This window comes from Saimiri boliviensis, chromosome 12, assembly GCF_048565385.1.
Source record: "Saimiri boliviensis isolate mSaiBol1 chromosome 12, mSaiBol1.pri, whole genome shotgun sequence".
NCBI lineage: Eukaryota > Metazoa > Chordata > Mammalia > Primates > Cebidae > Saimiri > Saimiri boliviensis.
The window spans coordinates 59370754-59392490 of record NC_133460.1 but is presented as its reverse complement, the minus strand read 5'-3'; the positions used below and the strand labels follow the sequence as shown (position 1 = coordinate 59392490).

Below are 21737 nucleotides of genomic sequence, written 5' to 3'. Positions count from 1 at the left end.
ATGGGAAAGAGGATGGCTCGTTTGAGGAACAGGGAAAAGGCCAGAGCTTTGGAAACCAGGTGGGCAAGGAAGGGCTTTCGAGGAGCCACACTGCCCTAATAGTCTATGTTTGGGTGATGCTGACCTCTTCATTCAGCCATCTGTCATCGAATTAACAAGTCTGTACCCAGAGCCTACAGTGTGCCAGGCTGTGGCCAGGATCCAGGGATGTGGGTCCTATCTACCAGGTGACCCTGCAACTCCCAGAGCTCACTGTCTTATGACCACAGAGAAAATGCCTCTGAGGAGTCCTTGGTGGCTACAGACGCTGTGAGGTGACAGCAGTGGGCAAGAGCCATGTTCACCCCTTCCCAGAAGAGTGGGGAGTTCCCATTCAGCATCCCTGGGGCCTGCAGCCTCCTGGACTCTTGCTGGGAGATACTGGGGACAGAATGGAGATTGCATAAAGTCTTCCCCCTGAGTATAACAGTCCCTCAGCACCCCTCCCCAACCCTAGAGAGAGGCAAAGCTATGGAAATCAGTTGGCACAGGGCCCAGAAAAGTGGTCCTACCATGGAACCAGGGGGCGATGAATTTGGTGTTTCTCTCGAAGCCCGCTCGGCGAGGCAGCTGCTCCTCCTTAAACCAGCGGACGATGACGTCTCTGGAGACCGGGCGCAGCGGGCGCTCCCAAGTCCTGCTGAAGAGAATGAAAGGGAGGCCGGAAGACTCAGGGAGGGAGAAAGGATGGAGGGAGAGGAAGGAGGAGGGGAAGGAGTTCACGACCACCCTGGCCATCATGGTGAAACTCCATCTCTACTGAAAATACAAGAAATGAGCCAGGCATGGTGGTGGGTGCCTGTAATCCCAGCTACTCGGGAGGTTGAGGCAGGAGAGCTGGCAGCACACGACACATGACAGACATCCACAACTATGTGGTGAAGTATAATGCAGTGATGCCACGGTGCATGAATTCATGGCACAAAAATACAGCATCTGGGCTGGGCGTGGTGGCTCATGCCTGTAACCCCAGCACTTTGGGAGGCCGAGGCAGGTGGATCACTTGAGGTCAGGAGTTCAAGACCAGCCTGGCCAACATGTCTCTACTAAAAATACAAAATTTTGTAAAATACAAAATTATCCAGGCATGGTGGCAGGCACCTATAATCCCAGCTACTTAAGAGGCTGAGGCAGGAGAATCGCTTGAACCCAGGAGGCAGAGGTTGCAGTGAGCTGAGATCACGCCACTGCACTCCAGCCTGGGTAACAGAGTGAGACTCTGTCTCAAAACAGAGTGTGGCCTGAGGAACAAGGCCATACCCTACCTTGAACAACCACAGCCTCTTCGCCATTTCCAACTGACAGGAGCCTAGTAAATTCCTATTTTGTCATTGCTATCCACCTAATAGCACTGGCATTTAGAATTCACGGTTATCCTTGTTTTTTATAAAATCAATGCAGCTGTCCCCTCATGTGGTCTCTGTATTTGCCCTGTACTCACACTTTGACACTGTGCTCAGCACACCTTACAAGCCCAGAATCAATCCACGGGGCATTTCTTTACTTGCCCTAAACTGAACACACTCACACATGCACATGCATGCACATACACAGTAGCGAACGCTGTAGATTTCAGAAAAGATGTCGGAAAAAGGACAGAGGGTGAGGTTACATTGCACGGCTTACAGCCGTCATCTGCGGAGCTGACCTCCACACCCCGTCTTCCCACTGGCTGCCTCTCTGGACCTTCCTTTATCCCCTACAGCCCAACAGCCAGTCGGCCTGTCTTCCCAATCACTCTTCCTTCTCAGTAACCTCAGATGTCTTTCCTCTTCATCAAGCGGCACAGGGCAGCCCGCTTCACCCAGCCTCTTCCTCTACATTTGCATTCTCCAAAAAATAGCTGTGCTCAGAGGGAAAAACTCCTCTAGTTTCTAGGACTCGCTTTCCTTAGAAGGCAATAGGAAGTTATATATAACAGTAAAAAATAAATTCACTCACTCTCGTCCCTGTTTCTAAGCAGTTGATGCGAATTTGTTTCTAAGCAGAGAATTTCTAAGCAGGGAATCTGACTCCCCCAGAATATAAATGCTACGTTTATATACCTTAAAATTTTGATCATTCTATATAAATTAGATAGTTTGCTCTTCTTTTTTCTTTTTCAGTTAATCGATGGCATTTTCTCTTGTTATTAAACCTTCAAAGAAGTCACTTTTAATTCCAGAAAACATTGCAATGAATTGACTTAACCAAAATTCACTAAACAATTACATTGCTTCCGACTTTTTGCCATTATTAATAATGCTATGATAATCATCTTTGCACTTTTTCAATTTGCAGCTAATTTCCTTAGCATAGATTCTAGCAGTGAAATTACTAGCCAAAGTCATACCAGCAGTAAAGAGTAGGGCCTGGGTAAAAACACATGTGAGCAGCTTGTGCACTGGTCCACAAGAGCTGATTGTTAAATTTTCAGGAATTTTCTAAGCCATTTGTTAAACACAGCTGGCATTAAAACTTAAATGTAATAGGCTGGGCACAGTGGCTCACACCTGTAATCCCAGTACTTAGGGAGGCCGAGGTGGACAGATCACCTGAGGTCAGGAGTTCAAGACCAGCCTGGTCAACATGATGAAACCCCGTCTCTACTAAAAATACAAAAATTAGCTGGGTGTGGTGGTTACACGCCTATAATCCCAGCTACTTGAGGGACCGAGGCAGGAGAATCTCTTGAACCTGGGAGATGGAGGCTGAAGTGAGCCAGGATTGCACCACCACTGCACTACAGCCCGTGCCACAAAGCAAGACTCAGTCTCAAAAAAATAAAGTTAAATCTAATAATTGTACAATTAAATAAATGTTATTAAAACAAGGATAATAAATACTCGTAACTCAGAAAAAAAGAAAGAGTATAAATACTAGATATGTATTCCAAGACGCCACTTGGCCCAAAGCCTCACTCCTAAATCTGAAACTTTCTTCCCATAAGTGACACACATCCCTCAGCACAGACAGTTGAGGTGTCCTGGCAGGCGCCACAGAGGTTAAAGCAGTGAGGCCATGGGGACCCATCCCATGGGGCAGCCATAGGAGAGAGGCTGATGAGCGGGCCCTCTCACTGCCTGGGCTTGCTGACCTGTGTGCACAGCTGCCTGGGGCTCACTCTGGAGTGAGACCACTGCTCCCCTATTGGCTGCACACAGACAGCCCGAAGCCAGGCTGCACCACAGTCCATGTGGCTCCATCAAATGGGCCTGAGGGATAAATTCTAGGTTTCTTTTAAAAAGTATAAATGGGCCGGGCGCGGTGGCTCAAGCCTGTAATCCCAGCACTTTGGGAGGCCGAGGCGGGTGGATCACGAGGTCGAGAGATCGAGACCATCCTGGTCAACATGGTGAAACCCCGTCTCTACTAAAAGTGCAAAAAATTAGCTGGACATGGTGGCACGTGCCTGTAATCCCAGCTACTCAGGAGGCTGAGGCAGGAGAATTGCCTGAGCCCGGGAGGCGGAGGTTGCGGTGAGCCGAGATCGCGCCATTGCACTCCAGCCTGGGTAACAAGGGCGAAACTCCGTCTCAAAAAAAAAAAAAAAAGTATAAATGGTGAGAAGGCTTTTCTAACTATGCCCCCGAATTTAGAAAATATAAAAGAGGCCAGGTGCAGTGGCTCACACCTATAATCCCAGCACTTTGGGAGGCCAAAGCAGGCAGATTACCTAAGGTCAGGAATTCAAGACCAGCCTGACCAATATGGTGAACCCCTGTCTCTACTAAAAATACAGTTAGCCGGGCATGGTGGCATGTGCCCATAATCCCAGCTAATCGGGAGCTGGGGCAGGAGAATCACTTGAACCCGGGAGGTGGAGGTTGCAGTGAGCCAAGATAGTGCAACTGCACTCCAGTCTGGGAGACAGAGTGAGACTTCAGGTGGAAGGAAGGGGGGTGGAGGGGGAGGGGGAGGAAGAAAGGAAAGAAAGAGTGAGTATAAAAGAAAATTTTACTTTACAATAAGAATTTCTCCACGACAAAAAATTTCATCAGGAAAATCAAAAAATAAGTTCTGAATGGAGAAACAATGCATATCACAGACAAAAGAATCCTCTTCCCTAATATTTAAGGAGTTCTTGGAAATCAATAAGGAAAAGATAAACAATAAAAAGAATTTACAGCACATTGTGCAGTAGAATATCATGCATCTATAAAAAAAAACCTAACTATGTAAGAATTGATATGAAAAGCCTTCTAAAAATGAGTTAAATGAGGGAAAGCAGTCAAAGTGCAGAACCCCATACATGATATGAAAACTTTTATACAAAAAAAAAAAAAAAAAGGAATAATAAGGCCTTTCACGTTGGTAATTGCAAAAACAAAGTGGGCAGATACATAAAAACTAAGAATCAGTAGTTACCGCTGGAAGAAGAGGGAACAGAGTAGATGAGAGAGCAAGTCAGCCATTTCTCAGTATACCTTTTTAAACCTTCTGGTTTGGGAATCTTTTACTTGACAACAAAGGAAAGGGTGGGAAGGAGGGAGGGAAGAAATGAAAAAATCATCAACCATCCCTAGACTGCAGGCAAAGGGAGAAGAAAGTTATGAGTAACCCCAAACCCCAACTGAAGCAAAATTCAGACACCCCTTCATTATCTGGGGGTGACCAGACTCTTCCGCAGACGGCAGGTGCTCACCACTCAGCCTCTGGCCCTTCTGGGGACAGTAGTTGTTCAGCAGTGGTAGGGGGAGGGGGGCACCCAAGAGGAGAGAGGCCAAACCTTGCGGCTGACCTAAGGTGGGGACCCACAGGTAGAAGGAAGAGAGGTTCCCTGCGACCTCCTAATGTTTGGTCCTGGCACTTTTGGTCACCTAAGTGCCCTTGCCAAACTAACCATCAGGGAACACAAATGCGTGTGAGGATCCTCCTGCATCCATCCGTGCTAAACTGCAAACCTACCACTCCAATTGGAGATAAACCGGCGCTGCCTGGGGTTCCCAGAGGCAGCAAGCCGCAGTGTGCAGGCTGCCGCCATACTGCACCCATCTGAGGTCTCATTACAAGTTATTAACCTGGGGCCCTTCTTCTTAAATTATATGCAAACATTCTAGGTCTTTATATATGCGCATTTTAGGGGAAATAAGGTACACAGCTTTCTTCGGATTCTCAAAGGAATCCTTGGCCGGGCACAGTGGCTCATGCCTGTAACCCCAACACTTTGGGAGGCCGAGGTGAGTGGATCACGAGGTCAAGAGATCGAGACCATCCTGGCCAACATGGTGAAACCCTGTCTCTACTAAAACATACAAAAATTAGGTGGGCATGGTGGCGCGTGCCTGTAGTCCCAGCTACTAGGGAAGCTCATCTTGAACCCAGGAGGCGGAGACTGCAGTGAGCCGAGACTGCCCCACTGTACTCCAGCCTGGTGCCTGGTGACAGACCATAACTCTGTCTCAAAAAAAAAAAAGGTCAAGGCCCCCGGAAGTCCAAAGTTACAAATCTCCAGCCTCCACAGTGCTCCTCCCTCTCCTATCCCAGACTGAGGCTGAGGTCTAGACGGGAAATGCTAACCCCAAATTGCACAACAAATCTGGGGCAGAACCGGGACTGAGACCCCAGTGTCCCATGCCCTAATCCAAGGCCCTTGCCCCAACCACGCCAATGCGGAGCCCCGACCCACCTGACTGTCAGGGCAAGGGGCGGTGGCGGACCCGGGCCAGGGAGGTGATGGTAGAGTCTTGCTTCCTGCTCGTGGCTCTGGCCGAGTTCCTGGAACATGGAGCTGAGGCCGGCGACCGTGCCCTTCTGGATGGCACGGAGCGAGTGGCGTCGGTACTCGTCCCTGGCGCGCTGGGCTTCGCGGCTCCTCTCCTCATCAGCTGCCTTGGACCGGCGCACTGGAAAGAGGAAGACAGAGCGTTAGTCCAGATCCGCAGCCCAGGCGGTGCACTGCGCCAGCTGAGACAGAATGTATTCGGTTGGTGAAAAAATAATTGCCGTGTAATGGCAAAAATCGCGATTACTTTTGCACCAATCTAATAGTTCGGGAACCGCAGGATTCACCTGGCTGCAAGGAAGTTCAGAACCCCGAACAAGAGCGCAGGCCCTGCCCAACCCTAGGGCAAGCCTGTCCCTACAGAGGTAAAGACAAGTCTGTCCCAGCAGAGGTGAAGATACCCTGACAGTTTAGGGTTGTCTGATTGTTCCTGTGACAACATTCCAGAATGAAGAAACCACCCTGGCATAGAAATTTCTATCTCCCTATGTATTTCTTCCTGGAAGTGCTCTCAAATCCTCTGCCTACTCAGCTCCCCTGTCAAGGTGGTCAGCACCTCCAGGCACCACCACCAACACCCACATTGACGGTGCCAAGGCTTGGTGCCTTCCCTGTATTATCTCACTAGGAGGCTTCCCCAACCACATCACCGCTTCTGCTTTATGGGTGAGGAAAGCAGCCTGTGGGAGGTTAAGTAACTTGCCCAAAGTAAATTGTTAGTAAGGGGCAGAGCCCCGATGGGAACCTGGTGTGCCTGGCTCTAAATCCCACACAGCTCTTTCCACCCCATGGCTCCACCACTCAAGCTACCTTCGATTTAAAACCCTTTGTATCTTACACCAAAGCTCGCTCCTACTAAAAACAAGCATTTAAAGACCATCTGTCCCAACCTCCTGTTATTCATGGGGAAACTGAGGCCCACAGAAGGATAGCAACTTGCCCAACTGGGTGAGTGGCCCAGGCCAGGAACCACCCTTCCTGCTACCACAGATTTGGTGTTGGAAACACTAGTGTCCCGGTTCTGGAGCCCTTCTTTGGTTTCCCATGACCTTGGGAGCTGAAAGGTGAGTGTATGGGGGGAAAGGGTTAAGAGGACCTTTTGAAACTCCAACAGGTTACAAGCCTCCAAGGCACCCCTCTCTCTAGCATATGAATATATATGTATATGTATACACTTGTTTGAGATAAGGTCTCACTCTCTCACCCAGGCTGGAGTGCAGTGGTGCAATCACAGCTCGCTGCAACCTCAACCTCCCAGGCTCAAGCAATCCTCCCACCTCAGCCTCCTGAGTAGCTGGGACTACAGGTGTGCACCACCATGCCCATATAATTGTTTTAATTTTTGTAGAGACAGGGCTTCACTATGTTGCCCAGCCTGGTCTTGAACTCTTGTGCTGAAGTGATCCTCCCACCTCAGACTCCCCAAAGTACTGGGGTTATAAGCATGAACCACCGTGCATGACCTCTTCCATCTCTTTGTGCTCCTCAAGGAAGGGGCCTGTCTCAGCCAAGTGGCCATGAAAAGACATCTGTGTGTTGCTGTTTCTCAAAGGGAGGCCTGAGACTGGGAAAACGCAGGAAAGGGAACAAAACCCATTATGGGCAAATTCTGGAATGAAAACCAATTATTTCCTAGTCTCATTGCATCTTGGCAGGCCCCTATCTGCCTCTAAAATCCAACTATTTTGCAATATGAAACTCTTGCTGGCCTTGTTCTTCTAATTGTACCAGGCTAATGACTGCCCCAGCCCCAGCGGGTCACCTTCTCTTCTTGGAGTAAAATCTTAGTCTGTGTCTACTCCAATGACACTCAACACATGCACAGCAGGCACCTATCAAGAACTGTGCTCTCTGTTAGTATTTGCAGGATAAAGGTCAGTTGCCCTGTTCTGAAAGAAAACATTTCTACTTCACAAGTTGTCAAAGAACCCTTTCTGGAAACAGAACACCTCCCAGATCTGAGGAAGGCAACATGAAGTCTGTCCCTCAGAAGGTATTTATGGAAGTGCCCCCATGGGTGTCCCATGCAGAATATCGACTAGGCTGTGAACTCCACGAGGGCAGGTGGGGAGTTTGCTTTGGTCTATTCATTGCTGTATTCCAGTGCCAAGAACGGGGTCCGCAGGTGACACACATTTTTGTATGAATGATTGAACTCAAGCATTTAGCGCTGCCCTAGGCCCTGAGCTGGAAACAAAGATAATAGTGAAACAAACCCTCCCTTCAAGGCACTCAGAGGTAAGCTGGGAAAATAAGACAAACAAGTATCTCTAGCATAATGAAGAAAGTAGTAAGCATCATTTTAAAGAGACGAGTAAACTACTGTCAGAGTTTAGGAGCAACAGCCTCGCATTCTGCCAGGGAGCCTGCAGCCATCGCAGGAGAGAACTTTACCGGGTTTTGGAAGATCAGTAAGAGTTTTCCAGAGAAAGAGGGAAGAAGCCATTCCAGAGAGAATACTGAGGTTTCGGTGGTTTGTCACTCCTTGTTACAAGACTTCAAGACACCCCTCTCTCTGGCCTCCTTGTGCTCTTCAAGGAAGGGTTTGTGTCTGCCAAGTGGCCCTGCAAAGACATCTGTATGTTGCAGCTTCTAAAACTCAGAAGGGAGTTCTCTAAGTTCCAGACCCTAAGAACATCATGATACCTGCCTTGCACTGTGACAAAAGGCTCCAACAAGGTCAGGATATCCCGGGATGGGCTTTGCAGTCATTAGACCACAAATTAAAAATTAGAAGTTTGTGCCCTGCAAGGACCAGTGACTTTGGGAAGATTACAGCCTCCTGAGAGACAGTGACATTCAGTGACAGACAGACAGGCAGGTTGCAGAAGGAAACTGTATGCAGGCTAGGAAGCCTCGTTTTTGGAATCCAGACAGATGGGGCCCCGAACCATTTGTCACACAAAGACTAAACCCATTCTCCTAAAGCCCAGCTCTAAACTTACCATTCTCTTTCTCGAAAGCCTTCAGGGGCTCTCACCGCACACGGAATAAAATCACCGCACACAGAATAAAATACAAACACCTTGGCCTGCCAGGTAAGGCCCTGAGAAGTGTCTTGCCTGCTTTCCTTACCTTCTCAGCTCAGTGGGTTCCTTCCCCAGCACACACACACACACACACACACACACACTGCACTGTGGCTCCACCACACTCCCACCAAGCTACAAACCTGCCTCTGTGCAGCTGTGTTCACCAGCGCAGACCAACCCGGGTCAGCTCAGAATCTCAGGCTCACCCTACTCCCCCTGCCCAGACAGAAAAGGCTCAATGTCCTATAGAATTCAGATGACCTGGTTACATCCCGCAGAGAAACTCAATGCTTCAAAGCAACATCAATTTGTAGTAATCCCTTGGGTGAACAGAACAATGTCCCCGAAAAGCAATGAATAATCCTATAATATGGGGAAAGACATCAGCAAAGATTTGAATTGTATGTGAATGTGGATGTGTTTAAATTCTGCTCTGTGTGATGTTGGGCAACTTGAATTACTTTATCTACACCTTCTTTTCTTGTCTATAAAGTGGGGACCTCTCTGGGCTGCTTTGAGATGTAAATGGGACAGTACACAGCAGGCTTGGAAAGCCCTCGCATGGGCTAGGTTTATTAAGTATTAGCTATTATTATTGTGTTTGCTGTGAGATAAAAACGCTGGAATGGCACCTTTAGAAGGGTCCGTCCCAGGGTGGAGGTGGGAAGTGATGCAGGAGCAGAGGGGATGGGTGGAGTCAGGGGCTCCCGTCAGAGAATGGGAAAAACAAGTGTGTGTAGAAAAAGCCTCGGACCCCTGGGGAGAGAAAACAGGTCGCTGAGAAGCTGAAGGGATCACATAGGCCTATTGTGACTCAGCCTACAGGATGGGTTTGGCACTCAAGATGAGGTAAGCAAAGTTCACACGCAGCTAAACTTGGACCAAAGGAAAGGGCTCTCTCAACCCCTGTCTGAGGCTTCTGAGGTCTGCAGCCAACCACCCCGTGGTCCTGAATCCTGCGGGCAAGGCCTGATGGCTGCCGACAGTGACCCCCTGTGGCCTCCAGAAGCCACTGCAGGAGTTCCTTAAGACCAGAGCACTTGACACACCCAAGTGAACGTTGGAATGACTCAGCTTCCAGGAGACATAAGGCCCCCAGGGATTCCTGAGCCATTCAGGAGGAGAGAGAATCCTAAGCAGGGCACAGATCGGCCACAGGGGACTCGGGCTGGCACTATTCCAGGTTACAATACCAAATATATGTGGCATCTCGAGTGTAAGGAGCGCTTCAAGCCAGTTATGTCCAAAGAGAAACTGCACAATGTACCATTCCCATTAAGAAATAGAGAAAGCCCTCTGTCTTCTTCAGCTGTCCTCCCAGCCCAGAATTCTGCTGTGCCCACTCCACTCCCGGGCCAGACTCTACCCCCACAAGCCCCTTCTGCCTCTACCTGTGTCTCAAGCCTATAGTATTTTAGTATCACTGAGAGAGAGGCATTCACTCTCTCTCCCCATGTATTTTATTTTATTGATTGATTGATTGATTTTGAGGTGGAGTCTTGTTCTGTTGCCCAGGCTGGAGTGCAATGGCACAATCCTGGCTCATTGCAACCTCCACCTCCAGGGTTCAAGCGATTCTTCTGCTTCAGCCTCCCGAGTAGCTGGGATTACAGGTGTATACTGCCACGCCTGGCTAATTTATGACTCTAGGGCACACTCCTTTTTCTAAGAGGAAAGGAAATGGAACCCATATCACTGGAGCCCGACCTGGGCCTGAGCCCACATTTCCCACTCTGCTCTGTCAACAACCTGGCAACCAGTGTGCAGATTGTTGGTTAAAGGCCGCAACCAGAATGACACAGGTCAAGGAGCCAGAGGTGAACACAAGTCCCGCTGATGACTCCAAAATCCTGCTTACATTTCTAACCAAATAACACCAGCAATGATAAATGCCCAATTTTTACAAATAATATCATTTGTCAAGTCAGGCTAGCTCATCTCTAAATCTCGAGGCAACTAGATGTTATCTAACTCCACACTCCTACAAGTTCACAGCTGAAAAACTACGAAATGAATTTCTGTGCCTGATGTATTCAGAGCGTCTCAGAAGCCAGAGCTCTGCTGAATAACTGAATTCTCTGTTGAACTGAATAAGTAACGGTATTCGAGTGATACTAAATGGGATAATTTCCCTTTTTTCAAACTTGGAGAATTTAATGTGGGTGTTTTATCAAAAACCACTGCTCCCCCATAGATTAATGGCCCACTATATCTTTCATATTAAATTAATTGAGTGCAGAATGGTTTTGTTGGATTTGAATGACGGGCTCTGGAGTTTAACTCATCATTCTTTAAGAAAGGCTAAGATAAGGAACCAAAACCACAGGGCCTGAATTATCACATCTTTTCTGTTTTTCAGAGGCTTTCTCATTTTCAGTTGCCACACAGTACATTAATGAGCGATCAGGCAGCTCCTGGACCAGACGATTTCCATTCTCCATCCCTAATGAGACACTAGCCCGGCTCTTAACTTTCCATCCCATCATGTAGCTAAAAAAGAAGAGCACTTCATGAACACAGACCTTTACAATTTAGAAATCACTGTTACTTTCTCGCTCTCATTTCACCCTCCCAACGGGCCTCAGCTCAACATGATTAACCCCGTTTGACAAATGAGGAAACTGAGCAACTGAACAAGAACTTGCTCAAGGTTATGCTAGCAATGGTTATGCTAGCCTCATTCTTCATCATTGGAACCCCAGGCTGCCACCACACTGCCCTGACCTATGCACTCAATGACCTTGCTTTGCTCAACGCCATTCTCTCTGCTATGACACCATGTCCCACTTTCTTCACCCACCCATTTTCCCTGAACCAAATGCCATTTCTTCTGCAGGGCCTTGCCAAATGCTCTCTCTTCTCAAAGGCATTCACTTTCTCTCCCCATGTATTTTATTTTATTGATTGATTTATTTATTTTTGAGGTGGAGTCTTGTTCTGTTGCCCAGGCTGGACTGCAATGGCACAATCCTGGCTCACTGCAACCTCCACCTCCTGGGTTGCACCTTCTGCTTCAGCCTCCCGAGTAGCTGGGGTTACAGGTGTATACTGCCACGCCTGGCTAATTTACGTATTTTCAGTAGAGACAGAGTTTCACCATGTTGGCCAGGCTGTTCTTGAACTCATGACCTCAGGTGATCTGCACACCTCAGTCTCCCAAAGTCCTGGCATTACAGGCATGAGCCACTGTGCCTGCTGTCTATTTTATACAAACTTATGTTTGTATAAAGCAAAATAAAAACCTCCCCATTTATTTTATTTAAACCTATGTTGGAACACCTACCTATTGAATTGTAACTTGTGCATGGAAACCTCTTCTTCCAGGCTGTGAGATTTTTGAGGGGAGGAAATATGTCTAACACAATGGTTAGCATACAGTAGGTATGGCATACAGTAAAACTCAATTGACATACAGTTGTCCCTTGGCATCCTCAGGGGATTGGTTCAAGGAAACCCGTCTTCCACTCCCCGTCTCTCATGAATACCAAAATCTATGAATGCTCAAGCCCCTTATATAAAATGGTGTAGTGTTTGCACATAGCCCATTCACACCCTCCCATATACTTTAAATCATCTCTAGATTACTTGTTACTCTTAATACAATATGAATGCTACGTAAATAGTTGCTATACTGTTTTTGTTTTTCTTATCATGTTATTTTTATTGTTTTTCCCAAATATTTTCTATTAGAGGTTGAGCGAATCTGCAGATGCAGAACCCAAGGTTACAGAAGACCAAGCATATACTTTGCTCCTCAGTCTTACTGGGTGCAGCTGATGAGCATCTCCCCCAAGCGGCAGGAGGAAGCATTGCAGGGAAACGTTCTGTGAGTAAGCTCAAGGTTGAGCTGCCACCAGCACTGAGCTTCAGTCAAGATAGAGCCTCCGTCAGCCTTTATTCTGTTATTTCAAACAAATCTGTTATAGAATATAATGTCTGCTTGCTGTTCCTACAACCTCGGCCACCCCTCAGCAGTCCTGGGAACGCCCGGCAGTGTGTTTAAGAGACTCACAGGACGGAATCCATGAGGAACTTCCTGCGCATGGACTCCTGGAGGCCTGTGAGGTCGATGACCAAAGACATCCATCCCTCCTACAGGCTGCTTTTGGAGATACCTAACCTGCAGGTCGGAGCACTAGGCCAAGAGAAAGGAAAGAGAAAACCCTTCATTTGAGTCTAATGCCCCAACCTCCCTACTGAGTCTGAGCCTCAGTTTCCTTATCAGTTAAATAGAAATGCCAGTGCCCTGCTGTGAGGCTGTTCTTAGCTTATGAGTAATGAATGTCCTAAGGCTTTGTGAACTCTCAGGGGCATTCAGATGAATTTAGTGAGGGTATAGTTTTTAGCAATATTTGGCAATTCTTAAAACAACTCCAACCCATGCGTGAATGGGCATGAAACAGTTAAAGAGCAGCTGCCCAGCGGTTATTAATGAGCATGGGGAACATTCTCTCCCGACCATATGCCCCTGAGGCATCACCTAGGAGCCTCCCCTGGATAAAAAATGAGCTTTGACCACAATGCTGCATTTGTGTAATTTTAACTCTGAAAGGAAGAAGTAAATGGTAACAGTGATACCCAGGTCCCAACAGAGAAAAGGAGGCATAGTCCTGAATACAGACAGACCCCACCCACATTTCCCTCCTCAGCCCAAGGGCACACCAATACCCAAGTAACTGGGATGGAGACTTAAAAGCAAAATACCACTGTAATTTCAGCTGCATGCACATGCATTCCACAATGTGATTCCATTCTTGTTCCAAATAGAGGTAACCAATCATTGTCTATCTCCCATAAACCAATGACAGGCTCCCACAAACCAGTGACAGGACTACTCCCTGAACACGCTATTAAGGAGGAATTGAAAGAGCTAGGTGGACTCGCCACTCTGGTGCTCCAAGAGGAGAGGACAAGTTTACGCTGCTGGGATGGGCCTGAGATCCGGCTGTATCTGGATAGCACAATCTCAGGCTTTCATTGATTTAGAGCCTCTGAGTGCAGAGGTCACTCAGGTAGGAAGGAAATTTTCTTTAAGAGAATAAAAATCTCAAGCTAAAGGCAGCCACTAGGGCAGGTCAATAGTGTTGAAAATATACGACACACAGCCCAAAGGGTTTCACAGAGGGGTCCCTAAAGCCGCAGAATGCAGGGAGGATTCAGGGGCCAGGGACCATGCCCCCACCACTCTCCTCACCCAAGCCAGCTGCTCACACCTTCCTTATCCAGTGAGCTTCAGCATAAACATATGTGAAAACAACTGCCATAAGGGAACTTGGAGAGCAAAGACTGCCCAGTTTTCAAGCTCTTTTGTAAATATAACAGTAAGTTCCTAGGAGAAACAGAAGGCCTGGTTGAGAGACAAGGTTTGCACTGCACTGTGCTGGCATTGGTACTCTGAGACATCTGCATTCAGGATAATCTCTGCTCTGAGCCTGGGCACACAGCCTTCTGTCTACCAGGGCCCAACAGACTTAGGAAAATCTGATTGAGGACATCAATGCTGAGAAGCAGAAGGAGCACTGATGTCTTGAAAATTGCAACTGCCTCATGGGGCAAAAAATGTACAAAATAAAAATTAAATTTAAATTTTTTAATTTTTTAAATTTTTTTAGTTTGTTTGGTTTATTTCTTTTCCAGCATTTGATTACATGCTAGGTCACTTGGAACAAAAACAGAGTCAACTCAAAATTAAATACTTCCCAACTATCCACCTTCCCAACTGCCCAGTTAGGGCTCCAAATTTGTCCCAGAAGTTTTGGGTGTTTTAGGACTGACACCAAATTCATTATATGTCAGTTTAAAAAGGTATCCGTGGAAAAGATGAATTAAGGACCTCTGAAAATCCTCTCCTCCATAAAACAATGAGAACACTGGAAAGCCCTTGTTAGAGATGTTGGTTCTCTAACAATCTGAGAACCAACTTTCTCAGATTGTTAGAAATTCACCAAAGGCTTATAAGAATTCAGGGAGCATTTATTCAAGAGAAAAGGGCTCGTAACAAATGAAGAGATTAAATTCATCATCAAAAAAATTTCCAACAAAGAAACCTGAGGACTAGATGTCTTCACTAGTGAATTCTACTAAATGTTTCAAGAATAATTAATTCCTCTTTACAAATTCATTATGAGAAATAGAAGAGGAATGAACACTTCCCAACTTGTGCTTTGAAGCTAATATTATTACCCTGATACCACAACCAGATAAAAACATCAAAAGAAAATAAAACTTCAGACCAATATCCCTTATGAATACAGATGCAAAATTTCCTCAACAAAATAGTAGCAAATGGAATCTAGCAACATATAAACAGGATTATATGCTATAAAGAAGCGGGATTTATCCCAGGAATGTAAGACTAGCTCACTATATGAAACTCAACAATGGAATGCACCATGTTAATAGAATAAAGAACAAAAAACACATGATCATCTCAACAGATGCAGAACAAGCATTTGATGAAATCTAACACCCTTTCATCATGAAAACATCCAACAATCTAATAAAGCATGGAACTTCCTCAACCCAAGGTTATGTATGACAACCCACAGCTAACATCATATTAAATGGTGGCTAATGTCTGTAATCCCAGTACTTTGGAAGGTTGAGGTGAACACACTTCTTGAGCTCAGGAGTTTGAGACCAGCATGGGCAACACGACAAAACCCCATCACTAAAAAAAAAATACAAAAATTAACCAGATATGGTGGTGTGCATCTGCAGTCCCACCTACTCAGGAAGCTGAGGTAGGAGGATCACTTGAGCATGCAGTTGAGGCTGCAGTGAGCTGAGATAATGCCACTGCACTCCAGCCTGAGTGACAAAGTAAGACCTTGTCTCAAAAAAACAAAACAAAACAAAATGGTGAAAGATTGAAAATTTACCCCTAAGATCAGAAACAAGATAGGGATGCCTTTTGCCACTTCTGTTCATGATAGCATTGGAAGTTCCAGCCAGAGCGATTAGGTAAGAAGACAAAATAAAAGGCATCCAGAGCCAGGCAAGGTGGCTCAGGCCTGTAATCCCAGCACTTTGGGAGGCTGAGGCAGGCGGATCACAAGGTCAAGAGATCGAGACCATCCTGGTCAACATGGTGAAACCCCATCTCTACTAAAAATACAAAAATTAGCTGGGCATGGTTGTGTGTGCCTGTAGTCCCAGCTACTTGGGAGGCTGAGGCAGGAGTATCGCTTGAATCTAAGAGGCAGAAGTTGCAGTGAGCAGAGATTGTGCCACTGCACGCCAGCCTGCCGAAGCGAGACTCTGTCTCAAAAAAAAAAGGGGGGGGGGGCATCCAGACTGAAAAGGAAGTAAAATTATCTCTTATCTGTACATGAAATTATCTTGTATGTAGAAAATCATAAGGAATACACAAAAAGATGCATTCCAGCTAATAAACAAGTTTAGTAAGGTTACAGGAAAGAAAATAAATATACAAAAGTCAATTGCATTTCTATGCACTAGCAATAAACACTCCAAAAATGAATTTAAGAAAACAAATTTACAACAGCATCAGAAAGAGTATACAATTAGGAATAAACTTGGAAAAACAAGGGCAAGCCTTCTACACTGAAAACTATAAAATATTATCGAAAGAGATTTTTAAAGACTTAGATAAATAGACATTCTGTGATTATGAACTGGAAGACTAAATATTGTTAAGATTGCAATACTCTCCAAATTGATCTACAGATTTAATATAATCACTATCAAAATTCCAGCTACCTTTATTGTAGCAATTGACAAACTGATTCTAAAATGTATATGGAAATACAAAGGACTCAGAATAACCAAATAATCCCAAAAAAGAAGAACAAACATGGAGGTCTTATACATACAACAAAGCTACAGCAATCAAGACTATGTGGTACTGGCATAAGAAACAGAAATATATTGGCCAGGCGATGTGGCTCACGCCTGTAATCCCAGCACTTTGGAAGGCTGAGGTGGGCAGATCATGAAGTCAAGAGATCGAGACCATCCTGGCCAACATGGTAAAACTCTTATCTCTACTAAAAATACAAAAAAAAAAAAAAATAGGGGGCAGGGGGCATGGTGATACATGCCTGTAGTCCCAGCTACTCGGGAGGCTGAGGCAGGAGAATCGCTTAAACCCAGGAGACGGAGGTTGCAGTGAGCCGACATCACCACTGTACTCTAGCCTGGGCAGCACAGTGAGACTTCATCTCAAAAAAAAAAAAAAAAAAAAAAAAAGAAAAAAGAAAAGAAACAAACATATATATCAATGGAACAGGGTTGAGAGTACAGAAACAGGCCATGAGTGGTGGCTGACACCTGTAATCCCAACACTTAGGGTAGCCAAGGCAGGCAGATCGCTTGAGCTCAGAAGTTTGAGGCCAGCCTGGGCAACATGGCAAGACTCTGTCTCTAATAACATCCAAAAAAATAACCGGACATAGTGGTGCACATCTAGCTACTCAGAAGGCTGAAGTGGGAGGACAGACATTTGAGCCCATGGGCCAAATGTTGCAGTGAGTTGAAATCATGCTGCTGTACTCCAGCCTGGGTGACAGAGTGAGACCCCGTCTCAAAAACAAAAAGAGAGAGAGAGAGAGACAATCCAAAGCCCATCCCCACAACTACCTCCCTTGTTGGGCTTTCACACTCTGAGCCAGTCTCCCTGCCTTAATCACCTCACAGACAGATGATGCAAAACTAGAGACAGCCGCTACGCCCAAGAGCTCACCGAAGTTATTCACACTGGCCAATCCTAAGCTGCCTAGCCTACCTCTCCTTACCTTTCCCAAGGAAATCACAATAAACACTCTTGCCCATGTTTTCCCCGACTCCCTCTGCCTCCTGACCCACCCTGGGGCTTCCCCATGTGGTTCTGCATGGCCTGCCACGCCTCCTGTCTCTAGGGACCTGTGAGTAAAAACATCTTCCTTCACAAGCATCATTTCTGGGCCTGTATGTCTTACCATACCCAAATAAAACAAATCCCAGCATAGAGGGAAGCACTGCCCTCCAAACTTAGTTCCACCTTCCCTTCCCCACCTAGCTTCTCACCAACCCGACACTCCCCAAACTTTCACCACCACACTTCCCAGGCATGCCGTGTTCCTTTGTCACCAAGCCTTTGCCCATCCTGGAGCTGCCACCTACAGTGCCCTCCCCAGCCTCTCTGACCTGCTTATTCCTGTGTCACCAGCAAGCCTCGCTTCATGACACCTCTTCTGGAGTCCCACCAGGACAGCCACGTTGTGTATGCTACATTTTCCCTCCAAACCCTTAGTCTGTGTAGGTGTTTATCTGCTGCTCCTGTTGATGAGTTTCTACAAATAAGGACCATGATTCCTCATCCCTGGATCCCCAAGGCTTATCACAGCACCAGGAAATTATTGGCAACTCAGCAAACATAGAATACAAGACAAGCTCTCACTTTTACCCATGCTGCAGTGCTGTGACATGATCAGGGCTCACTGCAGACTGGACCTCCTGGGCTCAAGCAATCCTCCCAACTCAGCCTCCTGAGTAGATGGGACTACAGGTGCATGCCACCACCATGCCCAGCTAATACTCTTTATTTATTTATTTATTTATTTTTTGCAGAGACAGGTCTCACTATATTGTCCAGGCTGGAATTTTATTTTTTTAATACAAGAAATAGCCCCAACAGGCAGGTAATCTCTTCAAGGGTGAAACCTAACGTACCCTCTAAATTCTTAGCAGGACTCAGCACATGGCCAGGCCCTGGTAAAGGCTGATGGGGTGAGTGAGTGAATGGAAATGATGACTGAGCAAATCAGCAGTAGGAGGAGGTGGGTGGGGAGGCAGGACTAGATCTCCCGACTGAGGCACAAGCTCTACTCAAGCTCTACTCACGCTGTTCTTCCCACTCTCGCTCCTCCTTCTCACTGGTTTGGCAATGCAGCTGGGCCTGCTTCAGGGTCCAGTAGAGCTCCTTCGCCCTTTGCTCTTCCTGGAGGCGAATCTGCTCTTCTCCTCGCTTCCTCTCCTCTTCCTCTTTCCTCTAGAGTATCACGGAAACAGAACAACACAAGATGACCACCACACTTTAGCAAGAGGAGACACAAATACCTCTGGGACCAAGAGTGCCTCAGTGGTGGCCTCTCCAGCCTCAGTCCCTACAGGTGTGAAACTGAAATTACCCAGGAGTCCCATAGATAGTTGTTTTTGGATAAACACAGAAATTGACCCTTCTGGTCTTAAAGCTTGAAACTTACATTTGTTTGATCTGAATTCCTTCCTCAAGAAAGGATCCCTCAGACCTCTCAAAAAGTATCAAATCACTGAAACTCACCAGATCGCCACAACCAGACAATGAGATGCCTGACCCATCAGTGAAATGATTGCCTACCTCCTCCCTAGTTCTTGTTTTTTTAAACATTGTTACATTTCTTTCCTGCTATATACAACCCTAGTTTTAGTCAGTTAGGGAGCTGGAGATGGATTTGAGACTGAGCTCCCACCTCCTCTGCAGCACCTGGTTAAAGCCTTTTTCCCTTGCATCATAATTTGTGGTTAAATCAATAATCTGCATCAAAATAGTTTGCCACAAAGCCAAATAAGGCACTATTTTCATCAATTCCAAAAAGTACATTTTTTTAACTTTGTAAGATCTCTGAAATTTGGATGTTTTACAACTTACAGCTTGCCTTTTTAACAAGAAACACTTTTTTCCTCTTAAAATAATGATATGTTTTGCTATTAATGGTAACCTGAATTCAGTAAAATATGATAGTATGACAGCCTTTTCTTTCTAATCATTTTTTCTGGTTTTCCCTAGGTTAATACATCTCAAAGCTGAATATTGACTTTTCCCAATTTTCTCCTAGATGTAGTAAATCATTTTCTGTGTTTAATCATGTGCTTTTTCTTACACCAGACAATACAAAAGTTACCTTTTCCCAAGGGGCACACCACCCAGTGCCATCTTTCCCTCTCCAATCTACACTGGTTACTACCTCAGCCTCCTCTCCATCCACCCACCAACAACAGACCTCTCAGCCTTCCTTGACTTGGAGCTCCACTTTTTTTCTTGACCCCTCCCTCGTTTTACAGCAATATATAATACTTTCCAGATAAGACTCTTTCTGAGCCTTGTATGAAAATGTCTATATGCCACATTTACATGTAACTGCCCATTTAGCTGAGCACAGAATTTGATTAAAAATCATTTTCCTGCAGAATTTTTAAGACTTTTTTGTCTTCTAGCATCGAGAACTACCAGTCTGATTCTCATTCTTCTGCACAAGGCATTTATTTTTCTCTCTGGAAGCCCCTGGGGTCTCTTTAACATCATGTGCCTTGCCGTGGATTTTCTTGCATTGATTGTGTGGGGCACTTGGGGGTACTTTCAGTCTGGACTTCCTTATCTTTCCAGTCTAATACATCTTTGCTTAGGATTTCTTTGCTAATCTCTTCTCATTTCTTGTTTTTCCTGTTTGTCAAATAATGGTCTTCTTGAGTTGATCTTGTAACTGCCTTATCGTTTTTCTCTCTTGCTTTCCATTGTCTTTTTTTTTTTTTCTTTTTTGAGACAGAGTCTCACTGTCACCCAGGCTGCAGTGCAGTGGCATGATTTTGGCTCACTGTAACCTCCACCTCCCGGGTTCAAGCAATTCTCCTGCCTCAGCCTCCTGAGTAGCTGGAATTACAGACGCATGCCACCAATTCTGGATAATTTTTGTATTTTTAGTGGAGATGGGGTTTCATCACATTGGCCAGGCTGGTTTCAAACTCCTGACCTCAGGTGATCCACCCACCTCAGCCTCCAGAAGTGTTGGGATTGCAGGCATAAACTACCATGCCCAGCTCTGCTCTTTTCTGTTCTATTTCCTGGTTGATTTCATCAACTTTATCTTCCAAACCTTCTACTGAGTTTTTTATTTCACCTATCAAATGTGTAATTTCCAAGCTCTCGCTCTTATTCTTTGGTTATTCTTTTCTCTTCATTGCATCTTGCACTTGTTTTATGAATATAATAACTCATTCTTCTGAGTATTTTAGAGCTTTTTCTTCCCACCTATTCTGATTTAGGTCTGTTTCCTCTGTGCATGTCCTTTTTTTGTTTGTTTTTTTTTTTTTAAGTTTGTTTGATTTGGTGCCTGTCATGCATGTGAAATATTTTCCTTGGCTATCTGATGTTCCCTGACTATTCATATTTAAGAGCGAAGTAAATATCTGAATAGGAAACTCAGAGAGCATGCTCTAGGCTTCACTGAGAGGAGGGCTTTTCTCTAGGGAAATCATAGGAGGAACCAGCCACGTTGCAGGACCCTCAAATTTAGAGGCCCTTTCTCTGAAATTATTCAGTGTCTTCTCCTCTGTCCTTCCTGGGTAGTGTCATCTCCAGCATTCCAGGAGTTGGAGGGGAGGAGGCTGCCGGCAGTACTGCCCACACAAGCAGGGCCCCTGGCCTGAACCCCATGCCTCACGGAACCCATGCTTTAAAGCACCTTCTTTGTGAATTTCCTCCTCAAGTCCCTTCTTAGGACCAGCCAGAAATAGTCCCCCCAGGAATGGCAAGGGCAGGTGGTGGTGTCCAGGTAAGGTGCCCCAGGCCCAGAATAGGTTCCGAATGAGCCCAACTCCATATTTCTTTGCTTCAGAGTGCTCTCTGACCGTCTCCCTCATCAAGGGGTTGAGCAGATGTCCCAAGGAACTCCAGGATTCATATTTATGGAGTCATCATGGGGCCCAGTGCAGGGGTCTTGGTTCCACAAGGATAGCCTAGCAAGCAGATGAATCCTGCTGACCAGCACAGTATTTTTAGCATAGGGTCACATGAGATTGGGTCACCAGAATTGTGCAAAAAGGCTGATTTTATGTGACTCAAATTTTTTTTTTTTTTTTTTTTTTTTTTTTTTGAGACGGAGTTTCGCTCTTGTTACCCAGGCTGGAGTGCAATGGCGCGATCCCGGCTCACCGCAACCTCCGCCTCCTGGGTTCAGGCGATTCTCCTGCCTCAGCCTCCTGAG

At 46.0% G+C, this 21737-nt stretch overlaps 1 protein-coding gene across 4 annotated transcripts in view; it reads right to left on the bottom strand.

The window, feature by feature from the left end:
* SH2D4B (SH2 domain containing 4B) overlaps positions 1-21737 on the bottom strand; it is a 104805-nt gene that overhangs the window by 32029 nt on the left and 51039 nt on the right. For 2 of the 4 annotated variants that reach the window (XM_074382486.1, XM_010330394.3), the window contains exons 5-7: positions 18619-18766; positions 5648-5864; positions 552-676 (exon numbers count right to left, since the gene is read on the bottom strand). In XM_074382486.1, coding sequence (XP_074238587.1) covers positions 552-676; positions 5648-5864; positions 18619-18766 — 490 coding nt within the window. Of the gene's footprint in view, positions 1-551; positions 680-5647; positions 5865-18618; positions 18767-21737 lie in introns of all 4 variants that reach the window. The other 2 variants (XM_074382485.1, XM_074382484.1) reach the window with 1 other exon arrangement.